Raw genomic sequence first — 18386 nt, 5'->3', positions numbered from 1 at the left:
AACCTAATGAAGTCCAGAGGGGATATATGTAATTCAGGTTTCTCAGTTAATAAAACCATGATATTTGCAATATTTCCTTTCAATTGTCAAATTTAACTTGTTGAATCAATAATCAGAGAAAATGCTTCTGTTTCCCTGCCTGTCCTTGTGTTCTCTGTTTGAGTAAAGAGATAACAGGCTAATAATTTTCTCCTTCTAAAGATTCACTGTTTCTTCGTGTTGTCACCCCATGTGTCACTTTTGAACTCTTAAGTGTTTAAAATCAGACAGCTTCTTTTACTATATATAAATCTGGAATTAGGCTATCTTTTGATTCATCATATATGATCATTATACCTAGAACTCTGTAGAATGTGCACATAACAAGAGATAAACAGCATGAATATGGAACTCCTGTCAGCCATCCATATGCTCTTGTTCTATTTTGGAAGGGTTAGCAAAAAAGAAACATAGATGCTTTTGCAAATAAAGATGACAGAGTTATGAAGCTAGATAATTTTATCTCTTAATTCCCTTCCTCATTCATTTCAGGCATGGGTGGGGCATCCTGATAAAGGCATTGGAGTTCTTGGAAGAGTAAATTGTATCTTGTGGTTCCTGGCCTGAGTTGGAAATCATCAGAACCAAGTTTTATTCTAGCTATAGCCATAGACTTACTATCTGCAGCAAATTTACTGATGTAATAAACCCCTAAGTGTGCTCTTCCTGTAGATGTTTATCAAATTCAAAAAAAAATTAAGCACTGGGGCCATGTACAGATGTTCCCAGGATGTGATCTTACTTGAAGTGACATGACTGTAGAGTGTATGCTGGCTATACAGATATTTGCTGGTGCCAGGAGCCCAATTTAGATGGGAGGGAAGAGAGGGGTGGGCAGGATTGCAGGCACTAGCTGGTCCATGGGGGAGTTGAGGGGTCCACTGAGAAATAGGAGTTCTGTGCAGGGTTGACAGGATTGGGAGGGTTGGTGGGATACCAGGGGAGGTTTGGCAAAATCGGAGAGGTTAGCAGGTCTCTTAAAGAATGATCAGGAGCCACCTGGCTGCAGCCTTCCCTGCACTGGGCTAGATTTGTGGTGCCTGGCATGTATCTCCACAGCCACTACTGCCACTTCCCCATGCTACCTGTTGCTTGGAGGAGCAGGAAGAGCCACTGGAGGCAGGGGATCTGAGCAGTAATCAAGCAACTGCAGCAGCAGCTGGAGTAGCCCTGCCAGGAAGCTATGGACACCGGCCAGGGCCGGGGTTGGGGTGAACCATTGGTGGGTGCAAGTTGTGGTTGGGCAGGAGTGTGGACTGCCCTGGGTGGCAGTGGGCAGGGGAACGCTGTGGGAGCAGCCACAGCCCAGCTACAATCAATTGGTGGGCAGAATCCAGTTCACAGGCCTTATTTTGCTCACTCCTGGTTTAGACTGATCTACGTAGTTCACCTCAAAGGTAAATTTAGATTGGGCTGGCTATTTTTTTGCCTGACCTTACCTTCCTGAATGTCTGTATTGTACTCACCCTAACTACAGTTAGATTGACCACCACATGAGTAAACTGAGCAAGTATAGGGTGAGCATTTTGGCCCCTTCTAATTGTTGAACTTCTGTACAGTTCTATCCTTAGGTCAATCTAACCCTAGTTAGATTTATCTAAGTATTACTTCTGTATATATCCTAAGTATCTCATTTTGTACGAGGCTCTGACCTCGTCCTAGTGCTGTTCACTGTGTTTACTAATGATTTGGAGGCTGGCGTTAAAAGCTTCTTGAGCAAGTTTGTGAACATCACAAAACTGTAAACAATTTTGACTATGGAGAATGAGAGTGCAATTCAGAAGCATCTTGACAGATTGGAAAGTTGGGTTAGAGCTACCAGGATGGAGCTCAATATGGACAAATACAAGGTGATACACCTTTGAAGGAATAATCAAGAACACAAATACAAAATGGAGGACATCTGGCTTGATGGCATCTCTATAGAAAAGGGCTTCAGAGTCTTGCTAGGCCACAGATTCAATATGAGTCTGTAGTGTGATGCAGCCATGCAAAAGGCCAGTGTGGTTTTGGGATGCATCAACAGAAGTATTAGGTGCAAGACATGGGAGGTGAGAGTGCCTCTGTACTTGGCACTGATTAGGCCTCTTCTGGAGGACTGTGTGCAGTTCTGGGCTCCACATTTTTAAAAGAATGTAGAGAAAATAAAGAGGGTCCAGATTCAGGCAACAAAGATAATCAAGGGCTTGGAAACAAGTCATATATGAGGACAGGCTGAGGGAGCTAGGCATGTTCAGCTTGAGGAAAAGGCACTTAAGAGAGGACATGATAGCAGACATCAAATACTTGAAGGGCCACCATAAAGAAGAGGGAAACCACCTTTTTTTCTTTTGCTGCACAGAGGGGGATGTGGACCAGTGGCTTGCAGTTGCAGCAAAGTAAATTTAGATTGGATATCTGGTAAAACTTCTTCACCTTTAGAATAATGAGGGAGTGAAATAGACTGCCTGGGGAAGTTGTGGATTCTCCATCACTGGATGTGTTCAAGAACAGTTTGAACAGCCACTGATAATGGAAGATCTAGGCATAGGTATGCCTATTTTCTCCCATAGGTATTTCCCATGCTTCTGGGCTTTGCTGGTTGTTCCCACCCCACTCCATGCTTTCCCTACTATGTGGTTGTTTTTAAGCCTGCGTTAGCCACAGGTAAGTCTTGGGTGTTCTGATTCTCCTGCTAGGAGTAAAGCCAGAGGTTCCTGCCCAGAGGATCTTACCCACCTCTCCCCAAAACTCCCCCTCCCCCTCCTTCTGCAGTGCAGGGTCAGACTGATAGCTGTATTTGGGGTCAGGAAGGAACCATATTACATGGTCAGCTTGGTATGGACTTGTGAGAGTTTTTGCCTTCCTTCGTAGCAGAGGTCATGGCCCTCTACTTGGTACCTCTTGAGCATATGTTGCCAACATTTTATAGAAGCAGGACATTGGCTGCTGTAGTTCCCTTTACCTGTGGCAAGTTAGGGTGTTAGGTCTATATTGTTTCAGAGTAGAGTGTAGTCTCAAATAGGGTTTAGATTACAGTTGTATGGGATGGTGTGGATAGGGATGATCCCACCTCAGGTTGGGGGTTAGACCTCTGGAGGTCCCTTCTTGTCTGTGACTATGGGCACCTATACACATACATAGAGGCTGCTCTGACACACTGTAATTACAACATATTGAAGCAGACTCAATTAATTGAGTCTGCTGGAGTGTGGTAATTACCGCGCTCCAGCACACTCCGGTGTCACATGTATCAGTGTCCCCATGCTGAAAAATGCTTGTTCCCACATGGGAATGTTCAAATAAAGCTTGTTCAAGCCATTTTTCAGTGTAGGGATGCTGATACACTTAATGCTGCAGGCACTAATGAACTTTTGACGTTGAGCCTGTGCATGATCAGTTAGAAATTTAGACATAAGTCAGCAGGACTGGATGAACTTCATCTGAGAGTGCTGAAGGAGCTGGCCAGAGTTATCACAGGACCTCTGGTGAAACTCTTCCAAAACTCGTGGCATTCAGGGGAGGTACTCAAAGACTGGAACAGGGCCAATGTTCTGCCCATCTTCAAGAAAGGGAGGAGAGAGGACCTGGGCAACTATAGGCCAATTAGCCTAACTTTTGTCTCAGAGAAAATCCTGGAACATTTGGCTAGGTCGGATTGGTCACATAGCTTCTTAACCTGTGGAAGCTAGGAAAAGAGCTCTATCCGACCCAGGAAGTATAAGGGCCAACCGGAGGCAGCGCTCTCCTAGGCTTGGTCTTGGCCAAAGGAGATGTTCTGGTGAGTGACTTGAATTTTGAGGGCAGCCTGGGCGACAGTGACCATGAGATCATCATGTTCACTGTCCACCACAAGGAAGATGCATCAGCTAGCAGGATTGAAGTCCTGGACTTCAAAAATGCAAATTTCAACAGGCTCACAGTAATAGTAGGGGAGGTGATGCAGGACCAGGGACAGAAGGTGAATGGAGTGCACAAAGAGTGGTCATTCCTCAAGGACATGATCCTCAAAGCACAAAAGAACATTCCCATGTGGAGGAAAGGTAGCAAAAGGGCTTGGCTTAATATGGATTTCATGGTCCTCTTGAAAAAGAAAAAAGAGGCATACACACAGTGGAAGCTAGGGATAGTCCTCAAGGAGGACTATGCAACAGTGGTCCACACATCTAGGGAGAAGATTAGGAAAGCTAAGACGATGACTGAATTTAAGTTAGCAACGATAATAAGTCCTTCTTTAGGTATGTAAGGAGCAGAAGGAAAACAAATGGAAGCATAGGGTCCCTACTTAACACTTCAGGACAGCTAGTAACTGACGCTTAGGAAAAAAAACTGAACTTCTGAACGCCCACTTTGCTCTGGTATTTCACCAGACCACAGGGAAATACATGCTAGAGAAGGCTCATGGGGGGCATGGTGGGAATGACTGCTTTCCTACTGTTGATGCTGAGCTGGTGCATGACCAACTACAAAAGCTAGACATTTATAAGTCAGCAGGGCCGAATGAACTCCACCTGAGAGTACTGAAGGAGCTGGCTGAGGTAATTGCGGGACCCCTGGCAAAACTTGTGGTGCTCAGGGGAGATGCCTGAGGATTGGAAGAGGGCCAATATTGTGCCCATCTTCAAGAAGGGCAAGAGGGAGGACCTGGACAACTGTAGACCAAGTAGCCTAACTTCTATCCCAGGGAAAATCCTAGAAAAACTCATCAATGAGCCTATGAGCGATACGCTTGCAAAGGGTAGGGTTCTGAACAACAGCCAGCATGGCTTCGTCCTGGAAAGGTCTTGTCTTACAAATCCCATCTCCTTCTACAACCAGGTATCTCACCACCTGAACAAGGGAGAGGAGGTTGACATTATATACTAAACTTCCAAAAAGCCTTTGATCTAGTATCCCATGATATCCTTATGGAAAAATTGGAAGATTGTGGGCTTAACTGCTCAATGGTTAAGTGGGTAGGAAACTGGCTGTGAGGTAGGACCCAGAGAGTTCTTATGAATGGATCAGTGTTGTCACGGTGAGAAGTGGCCAGTGGTGTCCCTCAGGGGTCCATGCTTGGTCCAGTACTTTTCAACATCTTTAGCATTAATTTGTATATGGGGCTGAAAAGCTCACTGACCAAGTTCACGGACGACACCAAGTTATGGGGGAGCATGGTCACACCTGAAGATAGGCTGCAGATTCAGGCGGACCTGGACAGGCTGGAGAGTTGGGCGACTTGGAACCAGATGACGTTCAACACTGAGAAGTGTAAAGTGCTCCATCCGGTGGCAAACATACCTACAGGCTAGGTGGCACCTATTTGATTAGCACCACAATCAAAAGGGACCTAGGGGTGATAATCAACTATCGCATGAACATGAGCCAGCAGTGTGATGCTATAGCCAGCAGGGCAGACAATACTGTGACATGCATAAGCCGATGCAGTTCATGTAAAACCAAGGAAGTGATTCTTCCACAGTACTCAGCACTGGTGAGACCACAGCTGGAGTACTGGGTGTCACACTTTAACAAGGTTGTGGAAAAACTTGAGAGTCTAGAGAAGAGCCACCCGTATGATCAGAAACTTGCAAGGCAAACCATACAAGGAGAGGCTGAAGGACTTGGGCCTCTTCAGCCTAAAAAAGAGAAAACTAAGAGGAGACTTGGTACCAGCTTACCACTACATCAGGGGAATACATTAAAAGCTCAGTGAACGACTATTCACCACGGCACCCATAGGGAAAACCAGGAGTAATGGCCACAAACTCCTAGAAGACCGCTTCAGGCTCAACTCTAGGAAAATCTTCTTTACAGTCGGTGTCTAGCTTGTGAAATAAACTCCCCCCCAGAAGTGGTGCAATCATCTACCCTGGTAATCTTCAAGAGGAGACTGGATGGTCACCTCACTGGGGTGACCTGACGCCACTTGTCTTTCCTGCTTAGGACAGGGGGACTAGAACCAGTGATCTTGCAAGGTCCCGTCCAGCCCCTAACAATCTATGAATCTGCCCTGAATATGTACATGAGCCAATTTCCTATATGGTGCAAAGAAATGCTGAAGATACTCAAGCAATCAACAGTAATTTAGTTGTTTGTTTAAAACCCATAAAATAAAATTCCTTATTTGTTTCATATGTACTTTCAAGTTATTGTCCCATCCTGTACAGATTCTTACCTTCAGTTTTTACTTTTGTGAGAGCATGCTGTATTTGTCTTAGAACATAACTGAGATCCAAACTCATTTAACAAATGTCAGATTTATACAGAAGCTGCAATGCAATGCACAGACTCACTAACCATTTTCTTTTTGAACGAACTTTGACATTTTACCTGCAGAAGATCAATAGTTCTGTTTTTTAAGTTCATATATTAAGACTAATTGTTTTTCATTCTGATACTTTGACTGATTCCAAAGATTTGACATAACCCTTGTGAATTAGTCAATTCATTAACTATGCAAATATTAGTCATTTAAAGCCCAAGATAATGGTTTCTAATATTTGCTGTCTCAAGTGTTAAACATGTCAGAGTATATATCTTTGTACTCATTACAGGATAATACAGATTTGTATACCTTGAAGCTATAGTTTTGTAGACCATGGGTTTTTTCTGATATCAAGTGTTTCAATCTCACTAAGGTTACTATAATTGAGTTTGTTTGATCATGCAGCCTCTATATTACTTCCAGAGTTGATCATTTGCAGAAAGTGAGGTTCATAATGAGAGAAAGCACAGAATTACTACCTGGAAGGAAGGATAAGAAGCAAGTGGAATATAGAAAAGTGATTTAATCTTAGTACTTCAGTTCCGTAAAATATAATTTGTTTTTCCCCTAACATAGCAGAGTTTCATGCTGATAACAAGCTATTAATAAAACCATGGCAACTATTGAGTTTTTTCTTTTAATAATATAACTAATGCTGAAGCATTAAGAAAAGGAAAGAATAGAAAACCTTTTATAAATCATCCCCTACCTCCCCCCAGCAGATCTGTAATCCCTCGTACATAAAACATTTGGAGAGAAATAATATATTAAAATTTCAGTGTGAAATCAAAGGATGTTGAACAATTAAAATATTATGCCTATAATTTAGCACAGAGGTGGGCAATTATTTTGGGCGGAGGGCCACTTACTGAGTTTTGGCAAGCCATCAAGGGCCACATGACAGGCAGCCAGAGGCAGATAAATATTAATTTTCTAAATTTTTTAGGGAACCCACGGGCCGGATAGAATGGCCTGGCAGGCTGCATCCGGCCTGCAGGTCACATTTTGCCCACCCTTGATTTAGCATTTACTGAGAATTATTTTACTTATTCTCTTGACAGGAAATTAACAGATAGTCGAATATCCCCTGCCTTCATGTTACACTTAAAGATAATTTAAACTGGGATTCATACAGCATAATTGAGTCCTATTTTCATTGCAGTATTAAACTGAAGCAAAAATAAAGCAGACTGAGATTAACGATAAATGTTGCTATAAGTCTACACACGCACACGCACACACAGAGCAATGTATTTTTAAGTGTGGAAGTTGCACAATAAAGATTACTTTTTGATTTCATGTGGTGGGCATAAAATACATTTGATATTTGTTTTAAACCCTAAACCTAATTGTACATTTACTACTTTGGATGAAATGATCCTGTCAGCTGATATGAATGTTTTAGTTGATTATATAATGTAGTAGCAATTGATTTTTTTTTTTTTTTTTTAAGTCTTGTGTTGCCTTGCTATATTAGCAGATATGAAATGCCATACATTTCATTTACCTAGTTATAGTGTAGTTCCATAAATACACACACACATTGTTTTTCCTTTTGTTTAGTATGGCTACGTATAAGCAAGAGGAAATACATAGTTGTCATAGCAGCTACCATGGACATTTCTGTAAAGTTATGACATTTGGGTAATTAGTTTATTTAAAGTTTTAGAACTACTAAATCTTTACTTAATCCATTCAGTCCACATTGCAGCCTCAGTTGTGAAAGATCCTGCTTTAGTTTTCTGTCAATCACTGTCAGTTGAATTGTAAAAACCTCATGCTTATGCTGCACTGAATCAGCTTTCACATTTTCGTCAGCCAATTGGCTTTATGTGGTAAATACTTTTGCTTAGGGTTTATTATTTTAGTAAGTGTTTACTCCTACCTGCATCACTAGACATTTTATAAACTTTTTTTAAGTTGAATATTCAGACTGAGTTCTGGTTCTTTTTATGTTTGAATGCTATGGAAGATTTTCACAAGATTTACAACCCAGACACCTTGTAGAGGACCAGATGTAATTTGTTTTTGTGACTTTAGAAGTTTTCTTGTTCAGAGATCTTTGTATTGATATTGTCTGTATCATGCTTATGTACAGAAAAGCAAAATTATTCCTTTCTCCTGCTTACTATTTTTGTCTAAACAGGAATTACTAAAACAGATTGCTAAGCCTTTTTGTGATATATTTTATTGAACCAACTGTATGGTTGGGTTAGCTGCTTAACAAGCTTTTGGGCATCAGGAATGCCTTCCTTCAGTCACCTGATGCCCAAAAGCTTGTCCAGCAGCTCTCTCTCAATTATACAGTTTGTCCAATGAAAAATATCACAAAAAGCCTTGCCTCTGGGATGTTTTTTGGACTATCACTGCTAAAACAAATTGAAATGTTTCTAGATAGGTCTGTTTTTAGAATTACATTATATTTGTTTTCTGACAGTGAATGTTATCTATTGTTCCCATTGTAGCTGATCTAAGGACAATACAAATCAGTCATCAAGGGAGTGTCAGTGCCCTGATGAATTTAGTGTGTTGCATTTCTAATTTATTGGTGTCATTGTGGAAGTAAAATGGCTTGCATTTTCAGTCACTTCTCCTCCATTTTTCCCCTTCACACTCCACTGTCATTCATCTTTCATCCTAACATTTTCTTGGTATAGTTTATCTACCTTTTTTATTATATTAAAATGTTTAAATTATTGGATAGTACTAGAATAGGAGACAAGGTATGATTTGACTAAGATGTGGCCATTCAAAAATTGCATGCTGTTAAAGTACGCCACATCTTATTGCTTATTTCAATGATTCTCAGTCAGGGTGCCATGTGATTCTTTTAGGGGTGTCACACAATAATAGCACTGTTAGGTGTACAGACACCTACACACAATTCATATGTTAACACAGAGATTTCAAATTTAAATACATAGTGTCAAAAACATTCTGATCTGTTATAGTGTTTCTGAGTTCTTCACAATTGAAGAATTGTTCTATTATTTATTTGTAGTCAAAACACAAGTGAAATCTAAAAACTGGCATTTTCTGAAAGGTGCTTTGAGTCTAAAAAGGTTGAGATCTACTGATCTATTCTTACTAAAATGTTTCTTTTTAACATCAAAGGAAATGTTGTACATGCATACTGAATGGTTAGTGTTTTGTTTTGTAAAGAAAAACAATTAGCCCATGCATATTCTAGCAATATGAAAGTGTTAACATATTTTATATAACAGATAAATTATCTCCTCCATCCCTGTTTTTACTGTGGCACGATGATTTTATCAAAGTGCAATTGACTTCCTGTTCCCTGTGCTCTTGCTAAGAGACACTAGAATGCAGAAAAATCTCTTGCAAATGCTGATGATATATCCCAGTGATGATAACTAAAACATTGTTCCCTGTCTTTTCTCATTGTCCAGAATTTCAGTCCACTCTCCAATGTCGGTATTGAATTTATGGTCTCATGTTTTCTTTTCCCTATCCCTAGAAAACATAAGCCTTTTCTCTAACAAATTGCAAATCATTTACTAAGCCAGTTCAAGACACTGTTAATAATGAGAAATTAAATTAAATTTAGATTGTCTTCAACTTAGGAAGGAAATTCTACTATTCCCAACTTTTGCAATTTTAGTGTGGCTCAGGCTTATGGAGATACATAATTACAGTAAAAGTGGCACTTGCTATGGTTTTAAATCTCATGATTGTTTTGGAGCATGTTGAATTAGTAATACTGAAAATATGTTAGATAACTAGCCCTACTGATGATTTTCCACTGATACGTTCAACTGCTAAATGCTTTTTCTCACTCCTGTAGCAAACCCACAACACACTTGGGCAGCAGTACTCCCCTTGCTATATTGCAAATACAAATATGCTTTGAATTTTAATTTCTAATACCTACTGACCCTGTGATTGTTGTTGAGGTTAATGCTTCTTCCTTGAGAGATTCAGTCAGTAAGGAGTAACTTAAATCACTAACCCTAACCATCAAGATGGATTTATCAAGATTAGGAGGCACCTTAGGGCAAGACTACAAAAGCACCAACAAATACCATGGAAATAGCACTCTACAGAGTACTTATGGGAGACTTTTTTGCTTTGAATTTTGGAAAGGAAAATTTGGTTGGAAGATTGGTTTTGTGGCAAAACCAGTACATACCCAAACAGACCTTAGCTGTCTTTGCTTTATCAGTAGAAGTATACAGAATGATTAGCTAAACGTTATATTTTTTCTGTTTCTACAACACCCTTTCTATATGCAGTCAGCTTATTCCTTGCTTGCACAGTGGTGTCCAACTTAGTCAGCCCTGCAGACTGGATGAGTCCAGAATATTCAGCTGTGTCATCTGGCGCACAAGGTTAGAAATTGGCGACAGCAACATTAATTGTGGTTCCTGTGATTACTGGAGCCGTGGTAGCCACCACTTCCCCTGCTACAAAATTCCCAGCCCCATGGTGTAGTTCTATTCTCCAGAACTGGCCTGCAGGTATCCCCACATGTCCAAAATTTGGCAGCAGGATGAGTGGGAGAAACATGATTTGCCATGGCTCCAGGAGCCATGTTATTTAATGCTTCCACCACCTGCCATATCACCAAATTTCTGGGCCCACTAGCCAAATGACATAGCCCAGAGAGAGCGTAAGGGAGAAGTGAAACAGTAGTGGTCTTGAGGACCACCAGAACAAATCTATTTCTGTTTTTAAAATACTTTTTTTTCTGTCACATTCCTTGCTTTTTAAAACTTTACCTTGAAATTATTTGGCTTTAGCGCATGATTGTTTCTTCCTGTAATGGGAAGATATTCATTATTCATTGCAGTAATTACTCTGTAATATTTCATGCTGAAAGTTGTTAACATCATCCAATCAGCAAATGCTTAGGAAGTGGCTGATTTTACTCTTCTATTTATATAATGATGAGTACACATTTATAGTGAGCAGACTTACAACTCCTAGACTTTTAATATGTCATGTTTAGGAGGTGCATTTTCACATTTGTATTGAACACTCAGAGGAAATTGGAAGTGCCTTCCTTCAAAGCTACAGTACATAGGGACTTTATAGAACAACATTTTTACCTAACATTTTACTTGTCATCTGGTATTTCCAAGGGGACTATGCTTCAGAATTCTTCCAATGCTTTTATCACCCCTGCTTCTCTGATCAAGAAAGTAATTTATTGCTGATTGCAGAACTCTTGAACTTAGCCTGGCAGCTGCAGTGTGAAACTTCTCTGATCCAGTATCCTAGTTACTTATTTACATATTCATTTGAAGTGATTTTTAGGACTATTTCAAAACCTCTTGACATTGCAGTATCCATGTTTCAAATCAGATGATGTTTTATTTTTTCTCTCTTTGTATTCCAGATAATAGACGAGTAACTTTGGAAAGGTCACGTTCCCGCCACAATGGAACCATCACAGCTGTGTGACTCCTCTGGTGCCAAAGAATTGGCGAAATGTTTTATTTACATTAAAATACAGACATTTTCAAAAGAGTTAACATGAAAAACATCAATGATCAGAAATGAAATTTAAATTACGTCCAATGGAGGATAAACTAGGAAATGAAAAAATATGCATTTTCAAAACTATTGTAAAAAATCGACCTACTGTATTTAAGTACCACAATAATCAAGATTTGTAAGCAACGTTAAACCATAGGTTTTATATTATATTATCTGGTGTTATTTGTTATACTTGCAACTCTTTGAAGGGAACTGGGACTTCTAGGAAATATTCTATATAGAGTTAGATGAGAACATATAAACTTGCTGAAAAGATATAGCAATGAACAAAACCAGGTCATGGAAGGGATGTATGATTCCATTTGAGGTTCTGATTTGGACATGAAAAGAAAAAAATGAACAAATTTACATGCTAATGAATTCAGATATGAGCTGATATTGCACATATCATAAAAGACCTTTTTGTAAGCATGTGAAAACACTGTATAGCCCCAATCAAGTTTCTTAGAATCTTATCTCAAGTTAAAGCCTGATGAATTCAGCTATTTTGGTTACAGCAGAACTTATCAGAAATCTACAGTTTCAGTGGTTTGATGAAATGTAGCTACTTATCACTGCTAAAAAATAAAGCATAGGATTGTACCAAAGTTAAAGCATATCAATTGCAGAATATGTTTTGAAATATATTTAAAGAGGTATTTTCTAATTATGCACTTATATATACTTTATACAGGTATTTTTGAGGAAAAGACTTAATTATCCTATTTTAATTAATCTAAAAATGCCTTTGGTTTAGCTTTTTAGAGACAAACTACATTATGAAGTTCTTCTGAACTGCCTCTTTCTAAGTTTTTCCTATGTTTCTCAGGTAAAACACAGTTGGATCTTTACCATTGTATCTTAGTGCTGGAGACCAAGCAGATAAAAATATTTTTTGCCCTTTGGCACTATGCAGCAGGAAACACAATGATTATAGACATCCTGAACTTCAAGAGAAGCTCCTCCCATTGTTTTCTATATACAAGCCCTTGTACTGCATGACCAGAGGCGAGCAGTCAGCTTAATTCCAGTTAATGGGAAAATTTAAGACAATACCCTCTGCTCTTATCCTGAATCTGAATCTTTGTGAAGGTTCACTTTATAACCTTCAACTGTATTTTGGATTCAAGGTGTATTGTTTATAGGAATGGAGAGGCATGAACTTAAGCAGGAGTCCCAGGCCAGGTACAGATATTACATGTACATTGGTCCAAGTTATCAGGAATCCATCTAAACTTATTACCATAAAGAAGTTTGACATACAAAGACTGGTCTAAAAATGGTGAAACCCCATTTAAGATAGACCTAGCTACATGTGCACTAAAATCTAATTGATTTGGGTTAGAACACTGAAACAAACTTCTGTACCAGATCCCCGATTGATTTAAGTTAGATCATTGCCCTCCAGCATCCCAGACTCCGTTGTAGCCCCCACACCCAGTCTCACAGGCAGGCATGCTAGCATTCAGCCTATTCTTGGCTGAATTCCCCAGCAGGCCCTGTCTCCCAGCTCTCCCACAGCCGACCCAGCACAGACCCTCCAGCCATCTGTCAAACACACACAGACAAGTTGGGGCAGGTAAGGGAAGCTGTGTGTCCCCTGATGAGCCCCAGGACCTGGGTATCTGTGTCGTTGGGCCATGGCCCTGTCATGAAGCACCCCACAATGTACATACAAACCTGACACTGAGCCTAGGAGAGCCCCTGCACTCAGGCATAGACCCATGGAGCCTGACCCGGGGTGCACACCCAGCCAAGGAACCCCATGCCCCTGTGCTCAGGCACAGCCCCACAAAGCAGGTACACCACATCTTAGTGGCCAGAGCCAGGCACCTTGCCATGGATCCCCACTTCATCAGGAGCCAGTGCAGGTGGATCACCTCTGTTGGGGTGGCAGGGAACAGAACATTGCCACTGCTTGCAGGTACCCAGGCTATGGGCACCTAAGGTGCGGTAAGGCTTTTTGGCCTACAGCTACAGGGTCCCAGAGTACTAGGGCAGTGGGGAGGTGGGATGGGGGTGGGGGGTTGGAGGTTGTGTTCACCCTGGCAGTCAATCAGGAGTGGTTTGGGCACTCAGCTGCCCTCAGCAGTCTCCAGCATCTTGGAGACCTCACAGGTGGTGTGCAGCAGTGCCCCCAACCTGCCAACCTCAGCCAATGCAGGTAGCCTGCATGCCCCCCTCCCCACCAAAGGGCAAGCATGTGTTCTGTTCACTACCAATCTAACCTAAGCCACTTAGAGAAACCCATGTGGGTTAGATTGATTCCTCCTCAGGCATTTTGAATGTCTGTACCTGGCCCCAGTGAACTACCCATTCATTGCTCAGCTACATTTTTAGAAACCTGGTAATGATATAAGAAAGTAGATACTTACTCTGAAAAATATGTATTTTGCCACAGATTGCATTGTACTACTTGGAAATAATTGTTTTGGGAGAATACTGGCCAGATATTTATCTACTCTCAGCAGTATATGGAAAGCTGGATGACATTCTATTTTTCATTTGTCAGCTGTTGGGTCATAAAGAAGATCAGTCTTACTTGGGGGCAGTATAACTTTGCACTACTGCTTTGGCCAAAACTCTTTGTACAGTAATCCTTCTCTTCTTTTCTCTTCTCTTCTCTTCTTTTGATTGCTAGGTAAGAGTCTTCAGAGATTATCTGATTTTGGTGAACTTCTTATAATTTTGAATTCATTACAAGACAAGGCACTGAGCATGTTCACTCTCTCCATCAGGAGTACTTTTTGTCCATTATTACATTTCTTAATATAAGAATATATCTCAAATCTAGAGAAATGTATGCTGTTAAGTAATACTACTGTATCTGCTTTTTTTCTAAAGGCACAGTAAAGTTATGTGTGTACTTCAGAAAAAAATATAAAACAGAATTATATTTCCCACTTCCATTTAGAGGCACTAAGGTTTATATTATTTAGTGTAAATTGATCATCAAATTTGTATTGAGAAGTCTAACTTTTTTAGTTTGAAGTATGAAATTTACAGTTGTACAAGTGTATTACATGTATAAAGCCCAAATGTAAAAAAAAGTGTATAATATCTGTATATTCTGATCTGTGAAACAATGTCTTGAAATTCAAATGTAAGGTAAGTAATTTGCTAGTATTTAAAAAGCAAAAGACTTTCCAAGTACTCATTAGAATACATGTCAATTGAATATAACAATCCACCATAGATCCTTTGTATGATAACTCTTATTATTGCAACTACAGTATTTTTCATTTCCTAGTATTGTATTTTTGAATGGCTCTGCAGTTGTTGGTTATAGTTTGTTAAACATCATATACTAGCAAAAAGTAAATCCAAAAGAGTAACATTTTCTGATATTTCTATTTTACTATGCAGTCCTAAATTCACATAGGAAACATTTATATAATTCATTGGTCATATCTGTTAGAACGAAAAGCGCCTTTCAAATAAAAAATTAGTTTAGAACATAATTTATGTAAATACAAGGTGCTTGTATTGATGAAGTCTAAAAATATTTAATGCTGGTAACTTTGTCTTTTGATACCTTTTCAGTCTGTATGAAATTACAGATATTTTTAATGTTTTTATTATTGACATACTTTCCATAGTTGTCACACATTTATCTAGAAATTGTGTGTACCCCAGAAGTGTAGAACCTTTTATGAAATGCACTTGCCTTATTTTCTAATATATTAAAACAAACTTTAAAAATATTTCAGTTAAATTATATTTGCATTTATAATAATCCCTGAAAGTAAATCACTAGAGGATCTTACATAAATTTATTGTTAAATATATTTCACTGTATGTCTTTACAATATTACAATAGATATTAAAATAGAAATATAAGGGTGCATCTGTTTGCACTCACGTTCAGTATATTAAAACAGTACAGGAAAACAAAAGTTATTATGTGCACTGTTTACATTTCTTAAAAGATTTTTAAGGAAAATAATTTTTACTTTAAGACAAATAGAACTACATTTGTAACTGCTGATATGGAAATGTAATGTTAAATAAATAAATATATATACACACACAAACACACACATCTATGGCTTAAAACTACTGACAGTATGGGTCAGATTCATAAAAGTACTAGAAATTATTTATTCAAGATATATTCTGTTTACTCAGAAAAAAGTGCGACACATTTATGTAACATATGCTAGATTGTGATTCTTCAAAATGCCCCCTACACCTAACATTTGTTATAAATGTTAACCACTTTTTTGACAGGTGCTCAAGCCAAAATAAGATTTGTGGCTCTAAGGACATGAATAAACAGCTGTGAGAAGGATTCTCAAGAATACTGTTGCATAAGCACGATCTGGTTTTGAGCAATCGTGGTCCTTTGGCAACAAACTAAGTGAATTCATATGGTCTTATTTACTGACTTTGGTTAAAAATGCATATTTTGCCATATTTTTATTTTTGTCATACACACAGATATATGTCTCTGTGTATATTGTATAGTTTTATATGTGGTATATGTACTACCTCAGAGTTAAATACCACTGAAGCCACTGAGGTTTTTCATGGTTTCCACCCAAACCACAGTTCATTAGAGGACTAATCTAAACTTATTCAGTGGTTGACAGAAGATTTGCAAAACTTTCAGAGAATCTGGTGGAGTTTCATGTTTATTTTCAAAGTTTTTGAGTGACTAAGTTTCATAAAGAAAGCACAGTACAATTCTTGCACAGTTTAATTCTTGCACCGTCAGCCACAGAGGACCCTGCTTTTACGGTGTGTATTTAACATTTTTCCCATAGAATGTTATACCGCTAGCAAATATTTTAAAGCTATAATAATTGCAGGGAATCAAAAGCTGGTCTTATACATAAATTGTATCTTCCACTTGAAACACAGACAGGTTTGAACTGTGCTTAGATTTTTGCCTCTTGAAATCACTGGAAGATCTGACTGAGAACTGTCAAAAATGAAATCTTAAATATTAAAGGAAGGAAGCAGCAATATATGTATAGCTGCACTCCCAATGTGACGTAATAAAATGTCCATTTAACATACTATAATTAGTACTGCAGAAGAAAACAGCCATGTCTTGTGCTACATTTCCCCCCTACTGTCAAGTGTAAAAAAAAATAAAATAAAGTTGCAAACCACACATACCAAATGTTTTTAGTGTCTGTACTTCAGAACATACTTTGTTTCTGCACATGAACAGGTGAGCATTTTGCATAATTGCTGTTGAATTCTACAAGGAGAACTAGTCTTTCAGGTTGATGTTCAGCTGCTGTTGAAGTTGTTGAAAGGCTGGTCCTCAATATACATCAACATCCTTCAAGATTATACATATGCCACAGAATGTGAACATATTAGGTTACAATTTACCTTAATTCCACACTCGGTTAACATGTACAACTCAGTGCAATTTCTCTTTTGGAGTCAAATATTTAGAGTAATATGGTTCCAGAGGCCAATAAAATACAGTTTACAGAATCCATGCACTTAGGTTTTTTACACAGCATTTTGTTTGTATATTATTTTAAAATATTTTTGGTGAAATCAGAACCTAGTCTTCATATGTGGATATCCAAACACTGTAACAAACACTGTAACAAATTTATACATTGAAGGTGGTTTTGTTAAGTTCTCTAGTGTGTACCTGTTTGTGTTTGCTATTACTACCATAAAGTATATTTCTATTAAATAACAGGGTTTGAGAGTTATACCCAATTATATCTTTGAAGTTTTTTTTTACTCTGTCAAATCTGGTTGTTTTGAATTAGTGGGAAAAACCTTCTCTAATGGATGGCTTTTAAAAAGAATACAGTTTTTTTCAGTTGTTGTATTTTTTATGTATACTCAGACATGATGATACCATTTTACTTAAAAGGTAACAATAAAATGCAATCATTGAGCATATGATAATGAGTCCATTTATATATTTTTAAATATCTTGAATTAAATGGAGGCGTTTCAGGATATAGACATAATAAATCATCTAGACAGTCATTGTTAGTATTTTCCAAATCATTTACTTCACTCTGTCACAAAATGGCCTTATTGGAAAAAAATCTTGACAGGACTTTTAGCTTAAAAACAGTCTATTACACATGCAACTTAATGATACCACCATAGCATGCTGACATGACATGACAGAGACAGAAGCTGTCATGAGATACTTTAGAAATTCAGTGGTAAGTGTATAGGACTGAGTAGGATCAACTTCACGTGTATCAGGGAAAAATACACCAAGAGATAGTTAAAGCCACTGGCTTAATGGATGCAACAAACAGCAGGGACTTATTTTATTTATCATGCAATTGTAATTATTTTAGAGAGGGAAAGGAAAGTTATACAGATTTACTCAGAGTAATAACACATTAAAATAAATGAAAACATTTTAATGCCTGCCTTAAATTCTATGGTTGCCTCTGTTAAAGAAGTCTGAATCAATTTATTTAAAGATAGCTTGTTCTTGGCCTGAGGTTTGAGTTTTGGGCTTCTTTAAAGAAGATACAGCAGAACTCCCATTTTCTTCATTTATAGCTTCCCCTTCAACACACAGGCAAGCAGAATCTCATTTTGAGACAAACTGCCTGCAATTTCCTTGAGTGTTCCATTTCAGTTACTTTTTTAACAGCATTAAATTAAGGAGCTCACA

General features: G+C 38.6%; 1 protein-coding gene across 1 annotated transcript in view; it reads left to right on the top strand.

Annotated features, from left to right (window-relative positions):
* The window catches only part of DIAPH2 (diaphanous related formin 2), an 899992-nt gene extending 882348 nt beyond the window's left edge, over nucleotides 1-17644 (top strand). Inside the window, exon 29 of the mRNA XM_019521025.1 lies at nucleotides 11625-17644. Coding sequence (XP_019376570.1) covers nucleotides 11625-11689 — 65 coding nt within the window. The 3' untranslated portion in view covers nucleotides 11690-17644. The remainder of the gene's footprint in view (nucleotides 1-11624) is intronic.
* The last annotated feature ends 742 nt before the right edge of the window (nucleotides 17645-18386 follow it).

The sequence above is a fragment of the Gavialis gangeticus genome, unplaced genomic scaffold (assembly GCF_001723915.1).
Source record: "Gavialis gangeticus isolate Ggan-Ray unplaced genomic scaffold, GavGan_comp1, whole genome shotgun sequence".
NCBI classification, from domain to species: Eukaryota; Metazoa; Chordata; order Crocodylia; family Gavialidae; genus Gavialis; species Gavialis gangeticus.
This window is presented reverse-complemented; position numbering and strand designations above follow the sequence as displayed.